We start from the raw sequence: 22,601 nt of genomic DNA, 5'->3' as shown, positions 1-22,601 counted from the left end.
CAGAGAGGGAGAGAAAGAGTGGAGTAATTCAATAATAAGTATAATTCAATGTTCTCGTCTGACAAAGGCCTGATAATGGATTACAACGCTATTTCTAAAATGAAAATGAACTGTCAATAAGCAGCTTCACAATGCTTTGTTTTCTTCTATGGGTCCCATTCATTCATTCATCTGCACTTCTCCTCTAGGTTTGAATTCACTGAATCCACTGCAAACACTGGATATAAACACAATACCAGCTTAATGTGTTGTGGATCACTTAAAGGCTCACTGTGATATTTACTATGAATTTGAGAGTGGTTAGGCCACATTTCTCCAGCCTCATTATAGAAAATCAAGTGGCAGGGCTGGCGTTTTGTCATTATTTTATTAAGGCGTGGGCCTTTAAATGCATTTCAGGGGCTTCGGGAGCTGCCCTTGTGGCACTAAGGTTTCTGCAGTTAGTTGAAACAGCATGAGGGAAAACATGGTTTTTAACCTTGAGCTGAGCTCTTAACCCACATGAATGTGATAATTACCCTGGTGTATAACAGGAGATACGGAGGATGTACAGAAGGCATCTCACTGCCATGGATAAGGCCATATGTCTGCTAAGCACTTCCTGAACCTCATCTAAGGCAAGGCTGCCTTCAAAATGGCACAGAGGAACAACAAGACCGGGTATTGACAATGCTAAAGCTACTAGGCCTATACTTCAAACAGTACGAAGGGTAGGTTCTTTACAGTTCTGTAACAGACTAAACGATGTCATATGAAATGGACCACGAGTTGAATGTAATGCAATACAAAGGGAATGAGGTGCCATTTCAGACGCAGCCATACACTAGCACCCTTACAGTGAAGGGGGATAGAAGGAAACAGTGTATGATTTGTGCCTGTGTCATCTGCTGGTACTACAGTATGACACACGCCAGACCAGTTAGTCACACATTGGCGTTGTCCATCGCAGCGACAACAAAAAACAGCCCTCCTAAACATAGTTTCCTACTGAATATGCATTTAAACAAATGAGCCCAAACAGTAGCGCCTAAATGAATTAAGCACATTTGAGAAAATAATTAACTTTACGGTCCAGAACTCGTTAGGGAGCCGAGTGAAATCAATAGCACAGGGATTTAATTGGTGGTAGAATGATGTATGTCCCAAATGGCACCCTATTCCTTATTAGTGCACTACTTTTGACCAGAGCCCTATGTAGGGAATAGGGTGCCATTTGGGATGCAAGCAAGGTCTATTAATGACAATGTCATGTTCTTATATTAGGGGAGAGCATTTTAACAGCCACACTGGATACCAGCACACTGCTGAAACAGGAAAAGTGCAAAACAAAAAAGACTAGAAATTGTAAAGGGACATAAAAACAATCAAGAAGTGACTGTCTTCTCTACTGAAAAGCTAGAAGGAGCATTTAGGCTTGAGAGAAAGAAAGAGACACAGAGAGAGACACAGAGAGAGACACAGAGAGAGAGAGACACAGAGAGAGAGAGACACAGAGAGAGACACAGAGAGAGAGAGAGAGAGAGAGACACAGAGAGAGAGAGAGAGAGAGAGAGAGAGAGAGAGAGAGAGAGAGAGAGAGAGAGAGAGAGAGAGAGAGAGAGAGAGAGAGAGAGGAGAGAGAGGAGAGAGACAGAGAAAGAATCAGAGCTTTTTTTAATGGTGATGCAGTTAATGATGTCTGTGATCATTCAACACACAGAGATACACACTAGCCCATGCTAATCAAAAGCAGCTAGTCTGCAGGTTCCAGGGCTGTGACAGATACAGGCTGTGTCTGTATGGACAACTGGCTATCTGAACCTCTGCTGTGCTCACCAAGACTTTTGATCTTTCTCCCCCTCCCTCTCTGCACTGGACTTCCTGCATCTTCTCCTTTCATCCATCGTTCCTTCCCTCTGGTCCGAGGAGGAGAGTGTCTGTCTGAACGAGGGAATGTGTAGTGCTCCGGAAAGGAGAACAAAGAGTTCTGGAGTCAAGCAGAGAGACGAGGTGGTCGGACGACTCAACCAAGCTGCAGATAATGACAGCTCATCTCTCATCTCTTCCTCACGATCACTCCCTCGTTTTCTCTCTCTCCTTCCTGTTACAATCCCTTGTTCTCCCTCCACCCTCACTCTCTTATTTTCTCAGAATAGTGAGTCAGGGACATCATAAAGAGCACTGTGCCTCTAAAGCCCAGAGGAGGATGGAGGATAACCCAGCACCTTTTGACCCCAAAACTATGAGCTAAACATGAGCTAGTTGGAGCCAAAAAGGCTAACAGAACAATCCATGCATAGCTTTAGCATCCAGCATCCTCTCCTCCTCCCACTACAGTTGAAACTCCTGAGTTGGCAAAACGCCAGCTCACTCTCTTCTCATCAGGGTGGGTAGGGCACTGGGCACAGAATCTGTAGAAAGGCCCTGGCTATTCCTCTGTTTCCCATTTCATGCCAGCATCATCCCATGCATATGACAGGTTCTGCCTTGACGTGTGTGTGTGTGTGTGTGTGTGTGTGTGTGTGTGTGTGTGTGTGTGTGTGTGTGTGTGTGTGTGTGTGTGTGTGTGTGTGTGTGTGTGTGTGTGTGTGTGTGTGTGTGGGGGTCAACTTTCTGAGCTGCTGCGCAGAGCTGCAGGTGGGCAGTTGTGACATGGAGGCAACCGTGTGGGCCAACCATCTCCTGAATTAACCAACCTCCCTCTCCCTCAGGGTGCCTGGCACTGTGGTGCTGCTGGCTCTCGAGGGGGGGGGGCCCGTGTGTGTCTCTAAGAAATGGCTTGCGAGGGAGGGGCAGTGCTCAGTATGGAACAGCTGTCTGTTCAGTCAGGGGGCGGCCACAACACTCCTACCTGCCAGCCTCTCTCCACCATGGGAGGAGAAAATGCCTCAGTGAGGCTAATGAAGGAGAAAGAGTTCCTACTTGTCACTTTCTTGCTCTTCTACAGTCCTCCAACCTCTATGCATGTCTTACTGTGCCTTTTCTACAGTCCTCCCACTCCCTTTATCTCTCTCTCTCAAAACGTGCATCCTCTCCATCTCTCATTGCAACAGAAAGAAAAGGAAAGCTTGTAATACAAGCCGTTTTCCTGATGCGTGCAATTCTGATGAAATACATGTCATAATACCTGGAGAGAGTCTGCTTGGTGGTTGGCATCAACTGTAATTGAGCAAGACATTAGGAATAAATGGAACCAAATAATTAGATGCTGCATGTTAGTAAAAGCAAAAAACATTTGTAGTCTTACATTTTCTTATGGAGCACAACTTGTTCTGTGGCACTGTCGAATAGTAGAACAAGAATATGCAGTGTTTGACCAAGCACCTATTAACACAGGGAGGGAGAGATAAGTGTGTGTGTATGTGTGAGGTGTGTGTTGTGTCGGGGTGAGAATGAGAACTGAGGCGGAGAGAGAGCGTGGGGGGGCACTTGAAAGACCCTCTGATTTAGTGCTGCCAATGGCCATGGCGTGTGCGTGCCAGCATGTGTGCCAGCATGTGTGCCTGCATGTGTGCCTGCATGTGTGCCTGCATGTGTGCCTGCATGTGTGCCTGCATGCATTCCATTTGTAGGTGCTTTAAAATCAGTAAAACATCTGTAAATAAATAAATAAATAAAGTGATCGTAATTGAAAATTAGCGCTGTCACATTGATTCAGTGGTGTGCATGGGCAGCGTTACCACGCCTGTCCAGAGGAGAAGGCCACATCTGAGACACGATTTAAGAAGCCATTGATTTTGTTTCCAACCAGTCAGAGGGAGACACAATGAGCTAATAATGCTAGATGAAGAGGAAGAGGGTTAGTCTGTTAGTTCCCCAGCCAGGGCTGTATGGGGAGAACGCACTTCTGGTTTGCTGGTTTCCCTGCTATGTTTATGTGTGGGGTGGACAGTGAAGTGGTGATTATTTAGTGTTTGTTTCTGGTTGTGGGTATATGGAACATGCAACCAAAACCCAACCTGGCACCCAAACACCGGCTCATTTTTAAATCTCTGCCTTACAGAAAAAACACAAACCTTCTGACCCAAACCTGAACAGCTACCAAGGTAGTCCTGGCCCTTCTGAACAGCTGTGTTTCTGACCTGTGCTTACCGTAGAAGTAAAATAGGAAAAGGCTACATATCTCTTACCTTCGTGTACGGTCACACCACAGTTGTCACACTGGATGATCTCGTCAGCGTCCTCGCTGTTGTCTCCCAGACACACGCAGCAGATCAGGATGTGTTCCATCCTCTGGGCCGCCACGCTCCACGTCTGGGCACGCTCCAGCAGGGCATCCTGGGTAGACAGGAAGTGGGAGACAGTAAAGTTTCAGTAAAACCATTATCAATGCACCCTTATACACTATATTGCGGTTGTTGTACACATGTTCTGTTTTTAACTAGGTGGAATGTATAGGTCTCTAAAATGTCTTCATCTCCGTGTTAGAATGTAATACACTGTTACATGTGATTCTAATATGTTTGTATACAACGGACCGTAAAAAATAAAGTTTCCGGCCTCTGCAAACAAAGTTCCTCCAAGTCCTAAATCTAAAGCCTATCACAATCTCCCCTCTCATGACCACAGATCGTTATTGATAGACAGTAGTAGGCTAAATCTCATTCACACGGATGGACTCTAAGTTAAGTGGATTAGCCTAACACAAAGCTGTATCGCTCTAGCAGTCTCTGTGGTTCTCTCACTCTACCATCCAATCTCCTCATTGGATTATATGATAACTCTGTGGCACATAGCAACATAGTGCTGGGCTGGCTAACACACTGGATCCAATGAAGGGATCAGAGAGTTATATAAACTTCTCTAACAACGTTCACGACTACATGATACGCCTAAATGCTGAGGGCGTGAGGCAGTTTGCGAACAACAAAGTGTGATACAGAGGACATAAAGTTGTGTTTACCTTGTTGCTCTTTCCCTGTGACATGCTGTCATTGGTCAGCTCCTTGTCAAACACACTGCTGCTTATCACTTTCTTCTTGGGTTTCTTCACCTCTTTATCACCGTCGATACTGCTCCCTTCTTCCTTCTCATCTTCATCATCACCACCATCGTCATCCTCATTGTCATCATCATCACTACCGCTCCCTCCGTCGTCATCTTCCTCCTCCGCCTCCTCCTCTCCCTCGCTTCCTCCTCTCTGAGCGGCCGCCGTCTTGGCTTTCTTCTTGCCGGAGGCGGGCCTCCAGTCGTTGTCGTCTTCGCTGTCGTAGTCGTCCATCTCGTTGAGCTCTTCCACGGTGGTAAAGTCCAGTATGGGGCGTTTACGACGCAGGTTCCACTTCTTGGGCTCCTGTGTGGCGGCCGTCCTCTGCATTACCACTACTGCATTACCACTACCCACATTACCACGACCTGGATCAAGGTTCAAGGGTTTCTATTTTTCACGTTTATAAAAATATTATTATTTCAAAACATGAATGTAACAAAAACATTTTAAAACATAGCCTACCTGTGCCACTCCCGCTTCCTCCACTCCCAGCCTCTGTGTCCGAGGCCTTCTCCTCTCTCCTCCGTCGGACCCTGGGCACCCCTGATTGAGCAGGGTCTTTAGTGGTGGTGGTGCTAGTGTCAGAGGATGGCTGCTCTTCCTTGGTCCTCTCCTCTTCCTCTGTGGGGGTGTCGCCACCTGTCAGCTCCTTGGTCTGTTCCTCACCGTCCGTTGCAGAGCCGATGTTGTACGAGTTGCTGTCGTTGTCAGAGTCCTCAGCAACGCTCTCCTCCTTGGACCCCTCCTCATCACTCCCAATGGCACTACCCTCTGACCCTAGAACAGAGGAGAGAAGGACAGAGGGAATGTTCAACATGGAGTATGAATGAGGGCATGTTCAACATGAAGTATGAATGAGGGTATGTTCAACATGGAGTATGAATGAAAGCATGTCTGCTGTCTTAATCTCTTGTTTGTATTAAGACACTTTAAATATAGATGAACATGATCAAATCATGTTGCTAAGTGATAAAAACAAAGTTGAATTCAGCTCTCTAACGATATATCATGTAGTCTAATCTGCAATGCAGATTAACAATGCAGATTAACAAGAGCTGTTGGATTTCAAAGTGTCAGGTGACAGGTCCAGAGTCCAACACTCCAAAACCACAGAGCCCAGGAGGTTCACAGTACTGTAGAATCTCATTATCAGCTTCTGGCCTCAGTGTGTGTGTTTCAGATAGGGTGGATGAAGACCTCAGGGCCAACAGAGTGATAAATCCAGCCCAGGCAGAGTGGCAGGCCCAAGATCGCCTGGCCACAGCCTCTCTAGATCATACCGAGTCAGTGAGAAACACCGCTCTACAAGGTCACTACAAGACACAGACAAGCAGGGTGATGAGGATTTCATCTAAACCTTGGAATGCCTGCATCTGAGAGTGGGGAGGCACTGACAGACGCACCGGGCAGAAAGTAATGGTGGAGATAGTCTTCTGAAAGCTGTGTTGACATGGAGAATATCACAGCTAGGAAAATCTCAAAGATGGACATTGAAGTGTCATTTAAAGCTATTCAAGCCACAGCTAAATAGAGCCTTCATGACTACGAGTAGTCCATGATGGCCAACTTCTAAAAGGATACACAACCAAATAGCAACAAACAACAATAGAAATCCTTGCCTTGCTTTTGGGTACATTTCAAGTTGGTTTGAATAATTAATTCTGAGCTCCATCTTTCTCCTCTCCAGTTCTATCTGAACTGACAAAAGAACATAACAGGAATGAACTGAGTGTGTGGGGGAAGAAAGGGTGTAATTTACAGGGGGAGTGGATGGAAGAGGACCCCCACTGCGGTTGGTTACCTGAGGCATCTGCATCTCCCACTTCGAAATCACTGTCGTCTGAGCTGTCATAATCTAAGGCGTCCAGCAGAGAGGCAGCCAGAGGCTTCACCTGCCTGCGCTTCGACCCACGGTCCACTGGGAAGAGGAGAAGAACAGAGAAGATTCAGTGCCATGGTAGAGAAGTACCACCACCTTCATCATTAAAGCCAGGCCTTTTAATGTACTGAGTGTTGCAAATATAAATCATGATTACAAATAGCTCAACAAACCAAATCAACAATGAATTGTATTTTGTTGCAAATTTTCATCTGCCATTGCCTTCCTTTGTTATTTTATACTGATCAAAAGCCATATTGCAGTAATTGCCATGATCTCGGTATCAGACATATAATATGAATATAGGCTAGCCTATGCAAGCAGGTGTCGTGGTGTTGATAATCATAGCAATGCACATAACTAACTAGTCACAATGATAGTGGCTGTGATGGTTGAGACAAGAGTAAAGTACATGTTGCTATGCAGGCATCACAGCTTGACCTGCAGGGATATGGCTAGCTAAACTAGCTAGCTAGCTGGCTAGCATTATCCATTCAATTATTATGCGAACAATCTTTCGGGAACACACGTTTTGACAGATGATGGAAATACATAGCTATTAGTTACAACTGTAACATTAGCGGAATTGCTCGTCCAGTAACAATGTAGCTAACATTAGCTAGCTCAGTAGATAACTATTGTTTACAAATTGGCTAGTTAGCTAAACAGCATTCAACTGTCAGACTAGCTAGACGGCTAGACAGCTAGCTAGCAATGACTCGACCCGCTAGTAGTATTTATTCCATTATCTTCAGAAAATAAAACAAATTGTGTGCTCCTCTGCATAAAAGCATACTACTTTCTTTTGTCAATTATTCCTTATATTGAAAATATCACTCACTTTATCCGTTTTCTCGTTTTTACTTGATTGAACAATGGCACAAAGAACGCCTCCTCAAAACATGTTATGTGCCCAACGTTGGCCACAAGAAGTGGTGACGTTCAGCACAAAGTGATGTTGTAACCATGGTAACCGTCGAACGGTGTCTGATTATGAAGAAAGTTTGTGTAAATTATCGAGGATGGAGTATGATGAGATAACACAAATAATAGTTTTTTTTTAAATGGCATTTGACCCAGATAATGACATGACATAAGCCCATGACCCTCAATAGTCATGAAAAAATATGTTCAACATTGTAGGCAGTATTTTCTTTGACAGGATCAAATACACCTCTGAGTCCCAGTGATGTTACTGTAAGCCAAAGTCCTGCCAATATGTCACATTGGCACCAGAATTCTGTCTGTCAAAACCAGATCTGATAGAACCAAAACCAACATACCTTTATCTGGGTTAAGCAGAATGTTGTGGGGAAACAAATACTACAACTCCCATGTACCCTCTTCTTCCCTAACCTTATTAACTGACATTCATATTAACTTCTGAATGATTATTTCTGAGTTGATGGTGAGTAGGTAGAGAAACACCTCTCTGAGCAAGTCTTCCTGAAGGCTTTTCTTTTTATGTTGATGTACCATATATGACTGTGTTGGTGATGGTTAGTTAGATGCATATTATACTGAACAAAAATATAAACACAACATGGGACAATTTCAAAGATTTTACCGAGTTACAGTTCATAAAAGGAAATCAGTCAATTAAAATAAATGTATTAGGCCCTAATCTATGGATTTCACATAACTGAGAATACAGATATGCATCTGCTGGTCAAAGATACCTTTAAAAAAGTAGGGGCGTGGATCAGAAAACCAGTCAGTATCTGGTGTGACCACCATTTTCCACATGCAGCGCGACACACCTCCTTCGCATAGAGTTGATCAGGCTGTTGATTGTGGCCTGTGGAATGTTGTCCCACTCCTCTTCAATGGCTGTGAGAAGTTGCTGGATATTGGCAGTAACTGAAACACGCTGTCGACACGTCGATCCAGAGCATCCCAAATATGCTCAATGGGTGACATGTCTGGTGAGTACACAGGCCATGGAAGAACTGGGATATTTTCAGCTTGCAGGAATTGTGTACAGAACCTTGCGACATGGTATAACGATACAGACCCAGATGCAGACACGGGAGCCAGATGGTTCGAGTCTCTGATATTTATTATAATCCTACCATACCCTTATCTGTAGACAGGCAAAATATCTTAAACAGGTCAGAGTCCAGGAGATACAGAGTGGCAGGCAGGCTCGAGGTCAGGCAGGCGGGCTCAGAGTCAGGGCAGGCAAGGGTCAAAACTGGAAGGACTAGAAAAATGTTGATAAGGAAAAAGCAAGAGCACAGAAAACCACACTGGTTGACTTGACAAGACAAGACGAACTGGCAACAGACAAACAGAGAACACAGGAATGAATACCCAGAGACTAATGGGGAAAAGAGTTGACACCTGGAGATGGGTGGAGACAATCACAAAGACAGGTGACACATGCGGCCGTGCATTATCATTTCATGCTGAAAAATGAGGTGATGGTGACGGATGAATTGCACGACAATGGGCCTCAGGATCTTGTCATGGTATCTCTGTGCATTCAAATGGCCATTGATAAAATACAATTGTGTTCATTGTCCATAGCTTATGCCTGCCCATACCATGACCCCACTGCCACCATGAGGTACTTTGTTCACAACGTTGACATCAGCAAACCGCCTGCCCACACAACGGCATACACGTGGTCTGCGTTTATGATGCCGGTTGGACGTACTGCCAAATTCTCTAAAACAACGTTGAAGGCAGCATACGGTAGAGAAAATAGCATTCAATTCTCTGACATTCCTGCAGTCAGCATGCCATTTGCACACTCCCTCAAATTTATTTTTCATTTATTTGTCTTTTTTTTGCGTGGTAGATCAGCTTTAATTTTGCAGAGATATTGTGACTTCCATCAATGTAATTGTCTGCATCATTTCCAATCCACCATACATTTTTTTGTAAATATATACAGTATATTCATACAAATATATATATAAATATTTTTTATTTCCTTTATTATTTTCCCCTAACCCTAATATCCCTCCGCTAAATGGAGTAAACTAATGGACAACAACTCTTATGGTTCTACTTCCAGCTTATAAACACTATATATATTTTACAGACACAATATAGTTTACAATAGTTATCTTTTGTTTGTTTTTAGTCCCATCCTTCACTCAACCGTGTGGTTTACCATACGGAGCCCTGCTGATCCGTCTGCCGACGTAACAGCACGAGGGGGCCACAACATACTTTCTTCTGTCGCAACGTCCCTCAAAGGCCCTTCTGCTAGCTTGCTAGCCCCGGCCCGCTAGCTGCCTGAAGCCACTCACTGGACTCCTATGATCACTCGGCTACGCATGCCTCTCCCTAACGTCAATATGCCTGGTCCATTGCTGTTTTGGTTAGTAATTATTGCCTTATTTCACTGTAGAGCCTCTAGCCCTGCTCAATACGCCTTAGTAAACACTTTAGTTCCACCTCCCACACATGCGGTGACATCACCTGGTTTAAATGATATTTCTAGAGACAATATCTCATTCATCGTCACTCTATGCACAGGTTTACCTTCACTGTATTCACATCCTACCATACCCTTATGTGTATATTATGCCTTGAATCTATTCTACCGTGCCCATAAATCTGCTCCTTTTAATCTCTGTTCTGAACGTACTAGACGACCAGTTATTTTAGCCTTTAGCCGTACCCTTATCAAATCAAATCAAATCAAATTTTATTTGTCACATACACATGGTTAGCAGATGTTAATGCGAGTGTAGCGAAATGCTTGTGCTTCTAGTTCCGACAATGCAGTAATAACCAACAAGTAATCTAACCTAACAATTCCACAACTACTACCTTATACACACAAGTGTAAAGGGATAAAGAATATGTACATAAAGATATATGAATGAGTGATGGTACAGAACGGCATAGGCAAGATGCAGTAGATGGTATAGAGTACAGTATAAACATATGAGATGAGTAATGTAGGGTATGTAAACATAAAGTGGCATAGTTTAAAGTGGCTAGTGATACATGTATTACATAAAGATGGCAAGATGCAGTAGATGATATAGAGTACAGTATATACATATACATATGAGATGAGTAATGTAGGGTATGTAAACATTATATTAAGTGGCATTGTTTAAAGTGGCTAGTGGTACATTTTTACATACATTTCCATCAATTCCCATTATTAAAGTGGCTGGAGTTGAGTCAGTATGTTGGCAGCGGCCACTAAATGTTAGTGGTGGCTGTTTAACAGTCTGATGGCCTTGAGATAGAAGCTGTTTTTCAGTCTCTCGGTCCCTGCTTTGATGCACCTGTACTGACCTCGCCTTCTGGATGATAGCGGGGTGAACAGGCAGTGGCTTGGGTGTTTGTTGTCCTTGATGATCTTTATGGCCTTCCTGTGACATCGGGTGGTGTAGGTGTCCAGGGCAGGTAGTTTGCCCCCGGTGATGCGTTGTGCAGACCTCACTACCCTCTGGAGAGCCTTACGGTTGTGGGCGGAGCAGTTGCCGTACCAGGCGGTGATACAGCCCGACAGGATGCTCTCGATTGTGCATCTGTAGAAGTTTGTGAGTGCTTTTGGTGACAAGCCGAATTTCTTCAGCCTCCTGAGGTTGAAGAGGCGCTGCTGCGCCTTCTTCACAACGCTGTCTGTGTGGGTGGACCAATTCAGTTTGTCCGTGATGTGTACACCGAGGAACTTAAAACTTTCCACCTTCTCCACTACTGTCCCGTCGATGTGGATAGGGGGGTGCTCCCTCTGCTGTTTCCTGAAGTCCACAATCATCTCCTTTGTTTTGTTGACGTTGAGTGTGAGGTTATTTTCCTGACACCACACTCCGAGGGCCCTCACCTCCCTGTAGGCCGTCTCGTCGTTGTTGGTAATCAAGCCTACCACTGTAGTGTCGTCCGCAAACTTGATGATTGAGTTGGAGGCGTGCATGGCCACGCAGTCGTGGGTGAACAGGGAGTACAGGAGAGGGCTCAGAACGCACCCTTGTGGGGGCCCGGTGTTGAGGATCAGCGGGGTGGAGATGTTGTTACCTACCCTCACCACCTGGGGGCGGCCCGTCAGGAAGTCCAGGACCCAGTTGCACAGGGCGGGGTCGAGACCCAGGGTCTCGAGCTTGATGACGAGTTTGGAGGGTACTATGGTGTTAAATGCTGAGCTGTAGTCGATGAACAGCATTCTCACATAGGTATTCCTCTTGTCCAGATGGGTTAGGGCAGTGTGCAGTGTGGTTGCGATTGCGTCGTCTGTGGACCTATTGGGTCGGTAAGCAAATTGGAGTGGGTCTAGGGTGTCAGGTAGGGTGGAGGTGATATGGTCCTTGACTAGTCTCTCAAAGCACTTCATGATGACGGAAGTGAGTGCTACGGGGCGGTAGTCGTTTAGCTCAGTTACCTTAGCTTTCTTGGGAACAGGAACAATGGTGGCCCTCTTGAAGCATGTGGGAACAGCAGACTGGGATAAGGATTGATTGAATATGTCCTTAAACACACCAGCCAGCTGGTCTGCGCATGCTCTGAGGACGCGGCTGGGAATGCCGTCTGGGCCTGCAGCCTTGCGAGGGTTAACACGTTTAAATGTTTTACTCACCTCGGCTGCAGTGAAGGAGAGCCCGCAGGTTTTGGTAGCGGGCCGTGTCAGTGGCACTGTATTGTCCTCAAAGCGAGCAAAAAAGTTATTTAGCCTGTCTGGGAGCAAGACATCCTGGTCCGCGACGGGGCTGGTTTTCTTTTTGTAATCCGTGATTGACTGTAGACCCTGCCACATACCTCTTGTGTCTGAGCTGTTGAATTGCGACTCTACTTTGTCTCTATACTGGGACTTAGCTTGTTTGATTGCCTTGCGGCGAGAATAGCTACACTGTGTGGAAGGACCACCAGAGGGCAGGCTGGGCTCACGGATGGTAGCCCAACAAGGCATGGGAGACAAGGTAACCAGAGGCAATTGAGCACAGCTGACACTACTAATGAGATATTCTCCTTCCCCTATAAGAGAGAGTATGGAATCAGCAGAAGAGGGGGGAAGAACTATCTCTGGAAGATGGCCACCGAGACAGAGGAGCGATCTATGAAGAACCATTAAGACGGTGACAATCCCATGACTTTTGTTGTAGTTTAAAGACAATCGTATTGTGTTCCTGTTTGATCTGGAGAAGAAGATGTATGTTTTTTTTCCTCTGGAGATTTTCATTGATTATGTTGGAGTGTTTGTGTTGACCAAATGCCCTCAATATAGAACTTTGTTCAATCAAGAAAACCTACTCCTGACTCGTTTGTTCCACCTTCCCGCTTTAGAGTGACGCCAAATTACTTGGTCCGCTCACATTGGTGGAGAATGTGGGCATTAGGTGGACGAGTGACACAAGGATAAGTGAGTAATTCAAGGTTCTTCCAGTAGACCCGGAGGAACCATTCAAGAACGATGGATAACGCCCTACTACAACAATTGATCACGGCACAGCATACAACCATAGAACTCCTGCAACAACAGCTGAGCCGCCGAGAAGAACCTAGAGTTAACCTGTTTGGGCTGCAGGGGCAGTATTGAGTAGCCGGATAAAAGATGCCCATTTCAAACGGCCTCGTACTCAATTCTTGCTCGTACAATATGCATATTATTATTACTATTGGATAGAAAACACTCTCTAGTTTCTAAAACCGTTTGAATTATATCTGTGAGTAAAACAGAACTCATTTTGCAGCAAACTTCCTGACAGGAAGTGGAAAATCTGAAATCGATGCTCTGTTCTAGGGCCTGCCTATAAATGTCCTTGATATATATCAGTATACATGCACTTCATGCGTCTTCCACTAGATGTCGACAGGCAGTGAGAGAAGAAATGGAGTGTATAACTTGATCTGGGGTCGAATAAATGCTCTTTGTATGACGTGTCACCAGTTTCCTGTTATTCTGGAGAGCGCGTGAAGGGACCTGGTTTAGCCTTCTGTACAGCTGTCGTTATAGACGACTAATATCTCCGGCTTTGATTTTATTTGATACATGTGACAATATCATCGTAAAGTATGTTTTTTCAATATAGTTTTATTAGATTATTGAATTTTTTTCGGGACGTTAGGCGTGTTGCGTTGTCTGCGTTTGTTCACGAAGGAGAGCTTAGCGCCACTTTGCTAGCTTTCCGTGCTAATTGACTGGAGAAGAGGACATTCTAAATCCAAACAACGATTGTTCCCGACAAAGGACCCCTTGTACAACCTTCTGATGAAAGATCATCAAAAGTAGGACCCATTTTATGATGTTATTTCATATATCTGTCGAACATGTTGTACTAGTAGTTTGCGGCCAGGTTTTGGGCACGCTCTCGCCATAACGTAAACTGCATATCGTAATGAAGTTATTTTTAGAATTCTAACACGGCGATTGCATTAAGAACTAGTGTATCTATCATTTCCTATACAACATGTATTTTTTAGTTATGTTTATGAATAGTTATTTGGTCAGAATATGTGAGTGCCAGAAAAATATCCGGACGTTGTGGGAAAAAGATGCTACGTTAGCACAATGTATAACCACTGATTTCAGCTCTAAATATGCACATTTTCGAACAAAACATAAGTGTATGTATAACCTGATGTTATAGGACTATAAGCTTATCAAGGTTAGTCAAAAATTATATATCTTTTGCTGGTTTGTTACGATCGCTAACTTTTGCTGCTGGGGAATGGCTTGTGTTTCTGGCTATTGTGGTAAGCTAATATAATGCTATATTGTGTTTTCGCTGTAAAACACTTAAGAAATCGGAAATATTGGCTGGAATCACAAGATGCCTGTCTTTCATTTGCTGTACACCATGTATTTTTCAGAAATGTTTTATGATGAGTATTTAGGTATTTGACGTTGGTGTCTGTAATTACTCTGGCTGCTTCGGTGCCATTTCTGACGGTAGCTGTGATGGTAGCTGCAATGTAAAACTGATTTATAGCTCAAATATGCACATTTTTCGAACAAAACATAGATTTATTGAATAACATGTTATAAGACTGTCATCTGATGAAGTTGTTTCTTGGTTAGTTTGGTTGGTTCTTGGTTAGTTAGGTTGGTTTTGTGCATGCTACCTGTGCTGTGAAAAATGTCTGTCCTTTTTTGTATTTGGTGGTGAGCTAACATAAATATACGTGGTGTTTTCGCTGTAAAACATTTTAAAAATCGGACATGTTGGCTGGATTCACAAGATGTTTATCTTTCAAATGCTGTATTGGACTTGTTAATGTGTGAAAGTTAAATATTTCTAAAAAATATATTTTGAATTTCGCGCCCTGTACTTGAAGTGGCTGTTGTCATATTGTGCCCGGCTTCGGGCTTGCAGCCAGAAGAAGTTAAGCCAAGAGCGGCTGCTCACGCCATCTTACCTCGTCTCTCCAAGGAGGATGATATTGAGGCCTTCCTCATGACCTTCGAAAGGACGGCCACCTTGGAAGAGTGGCCGCCCACAGAATGGGCGAGCGCATTAGCCCCTCTTTTGACCGGGGTGGCTCAGGAAGCCTATTTTAACCTGGATGCCCGCGAAGCTGCAGACTATGGGCGACTAAAAACCGAGATCCAATCCCGGTACCAGCTGACTGCCAGAGATAGGGCCGTAAAGTTCCATCAATGGACCTACACAGCTGACAAACCCGTCCGTGCCCAGATCTTTGCATTAATACGACTGACGAAACAGTGGCTAGAACCTGAAAAGGGAGTAGGACAGGTGATAGAGACTCTCGTAGTGGACAAGATATTGAGGGAATTACCCAGTGACTTAAAAAGGGTTGTGGGGCAAGCCAACCCGTTGTCAGCCGACGACATAGCCCAGGCGGTGGAAACATATCGGTCTACAGGGGAGTTGTTAAAAAGTGACAAGGAGGAACAGAAGGATTCTTCCAATCCCGTACCACGACTCACCTCGGCGCGTCCGCCACCGAAACGTCCAAACCCCCTCCGGAGGTGGGAGAAGTCATCCCCCACACAGCAGGGTCGGTGTTATAAATGTCAGTCTCCCAACCATTATGCCCCACAATGTCCTAGCAAGGACGAGCCCATGATCACAGAGTCATCACTGCCCACCCCCACACATCTCGGTTTGAGGGGGCAGGATCAACACTGTTGGTTAGCAGAAATAGCTCCAGCCCCAGAGATTCCAGTTCGAGTCGAAGGACAAGATGTGGTAGCCATTCTCGACACCGGGAAGTATGGTTACGTTAGTAGAGGAGCGGCTGGTGACCTCCGCAACACTGCTACCAGACAAAGTAGCCGTATCCTGTATCCATGGAGACACCCACTATTACCCCACTGTGAATCTGCCTATTCTCACTCCAAAAGGAAGGTGTACAGTCAGGGCAGGGAAAGTGCCCCAGCTGAATGTACCATTATTGATCGGGAGAGACTGTCCTCTATATAAGGAGCTTCGGCAGATGACGTTATGCACGGGAAGAAGGGGGACAGGAAAGAAGAGAAAATCCAAGCCCGAGGTAGTAGTCCTACAAGGAGACGTAGCTGCGTCCTCGTCCTCTGCAGCCGAGGAAGAAATAGCGACCCAACGTTTACGACAGATATTCCAGGAAACCACCAATGAAGACACCTGTGAAGGGATATACACAACACAGGAAGGAAGGAGCAACCAGGCGCTAAGGGATATATTTGAAGCTTCATCCGAGGAGGGAACCTGGAAGGGATTCTCATCGGTCACCCCTGAGGGGGATGGGGAACAACCTCCACATCCCTCTACCGAGGTTGATCTGCCCCAGGAATTAAAGGGACAGTCGGCACCTCGCAGCATAGAGACCCAGACCTAAGGGAGGGCATGAGGAAGGTGAAGGTGATCGACGGGAGGAACGTCGACGGATCAGGTGAGCCCCCTCTTCCTTACTATGCAATCAGGCGGGATCTCTTATCCTCTTTGGGCTCAAGGGGCAGTATTGAGTAGCCAGATAAAAGGTGCCCATTTCAAAAAGGCCTCGTACTCAATTCTTGCTCGTACAATATGCATATTATTATTACTATTGGATAGAAAACACTCTCTAGTTTCTAAAACCGTTTGAATTATATCTGTGGGTGAAACAGAACTTGACTTAGAGCAATTTTCCTATGTGTATGTCAGAATGCAGAATTTTGCTGGCTGTTCTGAGACCTGTGTATTAATTTGCCTGTCCTCTATTGGTTGAGATGCACTGCATACGCCTTCCACTGGGTGTCAGCGAATAGGGAGAGTTGAAATGGAGTTTCTACGTAGGTCCCAAAGGTTATAAATTGCTTGGAACCGAAGTGTCCCATCTTGCCACTCTTCGCTCTGACGCAGGAAGGGTCTTGGCATGTCATTTTAGAAGCTCCCGTATTAGCTCCTAGATATATCCGGCTCTGTTTTTATTCGATATAGGTGTTGAAGACATCGTAATGTTGTTATTTTAAACCGAATTATATCAGTTTATGTCAGTATATTGCGATTTTCGGGTATTTATTTTCGTGACGTTTTAGGAAGTTGGGTATCTCTGGCCCACATGGCTATTGTTTACTGCTAATTGCAACGTTGAAGACGACGTTCTCCAACCTAGCAACGATTCTTTTGGACAAAGGACACATTTCCCAAGATTCTGATGGGAGTTCATCTAAAAGTAAGAACTATTTATGCTGATAATTCATTGTTCTGTTGAAAAATGTCAAATGCATAAGACGCCATTTCCTGCAGTGTAGCCTTGCGTTATCGCAGCCTGTATTGCGCAGTAAGGTTAATTTTAAAAATGTAATTCAGCGATTGCATTAAGAACTAATTTGTCTTTCAATTGCTGTCCGACCTGTATTTTTTTAGTCAAGTTTATGAATAGTATTCGATAAGAAAAGGTGCCTTTACAAGATGGCGCCGGACAGATTGCTTGACGTTATGGACACTATTCTCATTGTCTAAGCACGATTTGTGCCGCTAAATATGCACATTTTCGAACAAACTCTATATGCATTGTGTAATATGATGTTACAGGACTGTCATCTGAAGAATTCTGAGAAGGTTAGTGAAACAATTAATATATTTTGGTGGTTTATACGTTATAGCTATTTTTGCCTTGAATCAATGCTGTTGTTATGTTTGCTATTGTGCTAAGCTAATATAACGCTATATTGTGTTTTTGCTGTAAAACACTTGATAAATCGGAAATATTGTCTGGAATCACAAGATGCCTGTCTTTCAATTGCTGTACACTATGTATTTTTCAGAAATGTTTTATGATGAGTATTTAGTTATTTGGCGTTGGTGTCTGTAATTTTTCTGTCTGCTTTCGGTGCAATTTCTGACTGTAGCTGCAATGTAAACTATGATTTATACCTGAAATATGCAAATTTTTCTAACAAAACATATGCTATACAATAAATATGTTATCAGACTGTCATCTGATGAAGTTGTTTCTTGGTTAGTGGCTATTTATATCTTTATTTGGTCGAATTTGGTCGAATTTGTGAAAACTGATGGAGTAAAAATAGTGGTGTCTTTTGCTAACGTGGTTAGCTAATAGATTTACATATTGTGTCTTCCCTGTAAAACATTTTAAAAATCGGACATGTTGGCTTGATTCACAAGATGTGTACCTTTCATCTGGTGTCTTGGACTTGTTAATGTGTGAAAGTTAAATATTTAAAAAAAATATATTTTGAATTTCGCGCCCTGCACTTTGAGCTGGCTGTTGTCATAAGTGTACCGGTGTCGGGCTTGCACGCCAAACAGGTTATACTGGGTCGTACGACGAAGGGGGGAAAACCAGGAATTACTAATGGTGCCTAGACCATACAGGGACACAGTTCTACAGTTAGCCCATTCCCACATCCTAGGAGGACACCTGGCACGAGACAAGACTATTGACAGAATCATGCAGAGATTCTATTTGCCCCGGGTCACCCGGGATGTGGCCAGGTATTGTAGGACGTGTGATCAATGTCAACGTTGTCACGTTCCTGACCTTATTTCCTTTGTTTAGTCTTGTTTAGTTGGTCAGGACGTGAGCTGGGTGGGCATTCTATGTTATATGTTTCTATGTTGGGTTCATTGTTAATTAGCCTGATATGGTTCACAATCAGGGGCAGGTGTTTTACTGTAACGCGTGTTCTCCTCCTCGTCTGAGGAGGAGCAGGGATCGGACCAAAACGCAGCGTTGTATGAAGACGTAATGAATTTATTAAACAAGACGAACACTGACACGAAATACACTTGAAACTACAAAACAACAAAACGACGTAGACAGACCTGAACATGTGAACTTACAATATAACACGAAGAACGCACGAACAGGAACAGACTAAACAAACGAAACAGTCCCGTGTGGTACATAAACAGACACGGAAGACAATCACCCACAAACAAACAGTGTGAACAGCCTACCTTAATATGGTTCTCAATCAGAGGAAACGTCAAACACCTGCCCCTAATTGAGAACCATATCAGGCAACACATTGAACCCAACATAGAAACACATAACATAGACTACCCACCCAGCTCACGTCCTGACCAACTAAACAAAGTTAAACAAAGGAAAATAAGGTCAGGAACGTGACAGTACCCCCCCCCCCCCAAGATGCGGACTCTGGCCGCAAAACTGAACCTCTAGGGGAGGGTCTGGGTGGGCATCTGTCCACGGTGGCGGCTCCGGCTCCGGACGTGGTCCCCACCCCACCATAGTCAATCCCCGCTTCCGTAGCCTCCTCCAAATGGCCACCCTCCAAATTAACCCCACTGGATTAAGGGGCAACACCGGAATGAGAGGCAACACCGGAATGAGGGGCAGCTCCGGACTGAGGGGCAGCTCCGGACTGGCTGACGGCTCTGGCTGCTCATGGCTGGCTGACGGCTCTGGCTGCTCATGGCTGGCTGACGGCTCTGGCTGCTCATGGCTGGCTGACGGCTCTGGCTGCTCATGGCTGGCTGACGGCTCTGGCTGCTCATGGCTGGCTGACGGCTCTGGCTGCTCATGGCTGGCTGACGGCTCTGGCTGCTCATGGCTGGCTGACGGCTCTGGCTGCTCATGGCTGGCTGGCGGCTCTGGCTGCTCATGGCTGGCTGGCGGCTCTGGCTGCTCATGGCTGGCGGACGGCTCTGGCTGCTCATGGCTGGCTGACGGCTCTGGCTGCTCATGGCTGGCTGACGGCTCTGGCTGCTCATGGCTGGCTGACGGCTCTGGCTGCTCATGGCTGGCTGACGGCTCTGGCTGCTCATGGCTGGCTGACGGCTCTGGCTGCTCATGGCTGGCTGACGGCTCTGGCTGCTCATGGCTGGCTGACGGCTCTGGCTGCTCATGGCTGGCGGAAGGCTCTGGCTGCTCATGGCTGGCGGAAGGCTCTGGCTGCTCATGGCTGGCGGAAGGCTCTGGCTGCTCATGGCTGGCGGAAGGCTCTGGCTGCTCATGGCTGGCGGAAGGCTCTGGCTGCTCCTGGCTGGCGGAAGGCTCTAGCGGCTCCTGTCTGGCGGAAGGCTCTAGCGGCTCCTGTCTGGCGGACGGCTCTGGCTGCTCATGGCTGGCTGACGGCTCTGGCTGCTCATGGCTGGCTGACGGCTCTGGCTGCTCATGGCTGGCTGACGGCTCTGGCTGCTCATGGCTGGCTGACGGCTCTGGCTGCTCATGGCTGGCTGACGGCTCTGGCTGCTCATGGCTGGCTGACGGCTCTGGCTGCTCATGGCTGGCGGAAGGCTCTGGCTGCTCATGGCTGGCGGAAGGCTCTGGCTGCTCATGGCTGGCGGAAGGCTCTGGCTGCTCATGGCTGGCGGAAGGCTCTGGCTGCTCATGGCTGGCGGAAGGCTCTGGCTGCTCATGGCTGGCGGAAGGCTCTGGCTGCTCATGGCTGGCGGAAGGCTCTGGCTGCTCCTGGCTGGCGGAAGGCTCTAGCGGCTCCTGTCTGGCGGAAGGCTCTAGCGGCTCCTGTCTGGCGGACGGCTCTAGCGGCTCCTGTCTGGCGGACGGCTCTAGCGGCTCCTGTCTGGCGGACGGCTCTAGCGGCTCCTGTCTGGCGGACGGCTCTAGCGGCTCCTGTCTGGCGGACGGCTCTAGCGGCTCCTGTCTGGCGGACGGCTCTAGCGGCTCCTGTCTGGCGGACGGCTCTAGCGGTTCCTGACTGAAGGACGGCTCTGAAGGCTCAGGACAGACGGGCGGCTCTGAAGGCTCAGGACAGACGGGCGGCTTTGAAGGCTCAGGACAGACGGGCGGCTTTGAAGGCTCAGTACAGACGGGCAGCGTAGGCGGCGCTTGGCAGACGGACAGATCAGACGGCGTTGGGCAGACGGGCAGTTCAGGCGCCGCTGGGCAGATGGCAGACTCTGGCCGGCTGAGGCGCACTGTAGGCCTGGTGCGTGGTACCGGAACTGGAGGTACCGGGCTAAGGACACGCACCTTAAGGCTAGTGCGGGGAGCAGCAACAGGACGCACAGGACTCTGGAGGCGCACAGGAGGCTTGGTGCGTGGTACCGGAACTGGAGGTACTGGGCTGGAGAAACGCACCATAGGGCTAGTGCGTGGAGGGGGAACAGGGCTCTGGAGACGCACAGGAAGCCTGGTGCGTGGTGTAGGCACTGCTGGTACTGGGCTGGGGCGGGGAGGTGGCGCCGGATATACCGGACCATGCAGGCGTACTGGCTCCCTTGAGCACTGAGCCTGCCCAACCTTACCTGGTTGTATGCTCCCCGTAGCCCGACCAGTGCAGGGAGGTGGAATAACCCGCACTGGGCTGTGTAGGCGAACCGGGGACACCATGCGTAAGGCTGGTGCCATGTATGCCGGCCCGAGGAGACGCACTGGAGACCAGACGCGTTGAGCCGGCTTCATGGCACCTGGCTCAATACTCAATCTAGCCCTGCCAGTGCGGGGAGGTGGAATAACCCGCACCGGGCTATGCACACGTACAGGAGACACCGTGCGCTCTATCGCATAACACGGTGTCTGCCCGTACTCTCGCTCTCCACGGTAAGATCGGGAAGTTGGCGCAGGTCTCCTGCCTGACTTCGCCATACTACCCTATAGCCCCCCCCCCCCCCCAATAAATTTTTGGGCTTGACTAACAGGCTTCCTACCGCGTCGTCGTGCTGCCTCCATTCGCCGGTATCCCTCCTCACACTGCGCCAGAGAATCCCAGGCGGGCTCCGGCTTTCTCCCTGGGTCGATCGCCCACCTGTCGATCTCCTCCCACGTAGTGTAGTCCAGATTTTGCTCCTGTTTCCGTGCTGCCTCCTCATACCGCCGCCTCTCGGCTTTAGCTGCCTCCAGCTCTTCACGAGGGCGGCGATATTCTCCAGGTTGTGCCCATGGACCTTTACCGTCCAGTATTTCCTCCCATGTCCAGAAATCCTGCGATCGCTGCCGCTGCTTTATTCCACGCTGCTTGATCCTTGGTTGGTGGGTGATTCTGTAACGCGTGTTCTCCTCCTCGTCTGAGGAGGAGCAGGGATCGGACCAAAACGCAGCGTTGTATGAAGACATAATGAATTTATTAAACAAGACGAACACTGACACGAAATACACTTGAAACTACAAAACAACAAAACGACGTAGACAGACCTGAACATGTGAACTTACAATATAACATGAAGAACGCACGAACAGGAACAGACTAAACAAACGAAACAGTCCCGTGTGGTACATAAACAGACACGGAAGACAATCACCCACAAAGAAACAGTGTGAACAGACTACCTTAATATGGTTCTCAATCAGAGGAAACGTCAAACACCTGCCCCTAATTGAGAACCATATCAGGCAACACATTGAACCCAACATAGAAACACATAACATAGACTACCCACTTAGCTCACGTCCTGACGAACTAAACAAAGGAAAATA

At 46.8% G+C, this 22,601-nt stretch overlaps 1 protein-coding gene across 1 annotated transcript in view; it reads right to left on the bottom strand.

The window, feature by feature from the left end:
• Positions 1-8,845, bottom strand: part of phf14 (PHD finger protein 14) — an 88,937-nt gene extending 80,092 nt beyond the window's left edge. The window contains exons 1-5 of the mRNA XM_038966185.1: positions 8,836-8,845; positions 6,771-6,887; positions 5,432-5,740; positions 4,883-5,334; positions 4,110-4,257 (exon numbers count right to left, since the gene is read on the bottom strand). Coding sequence (XP_038822113.1) covers positions 4,110-4,257; positions 4,883-5,334; positions 5,432-5,740; positions 6,771-6,887; positions 8,836-8,845 — 1,036 coding nt within the window. The remainder of the gene's footprint in view (positions 1-4,109; positions 4,258-4,882; positions 5,335-5,431; positions 5,741-6,770; positions 6,888-8,835) is intronic.
• Positions 8,846-22,601: the final 13,756 nt, after the last annotated feature.

Source organism: Salvelinus namaycush, chromosome 27 (assembly GCF_016432855.1).
Source record: "Salvelinus namaycush isolate Seneca chromosome 27, SaNama_1.0, whole genome shotgun sequence".
In the NCBI taxonomy this organism is placed as follows: Eukaryota; Metazoa; Chordata; class Actinopteri; order Salmoniformes; family Salmonidae; genus Salvelinus; species Salvelinus namaycush.
This window is presented reverse-complemented; position numbering and strand designations above follow the sequence as displayed.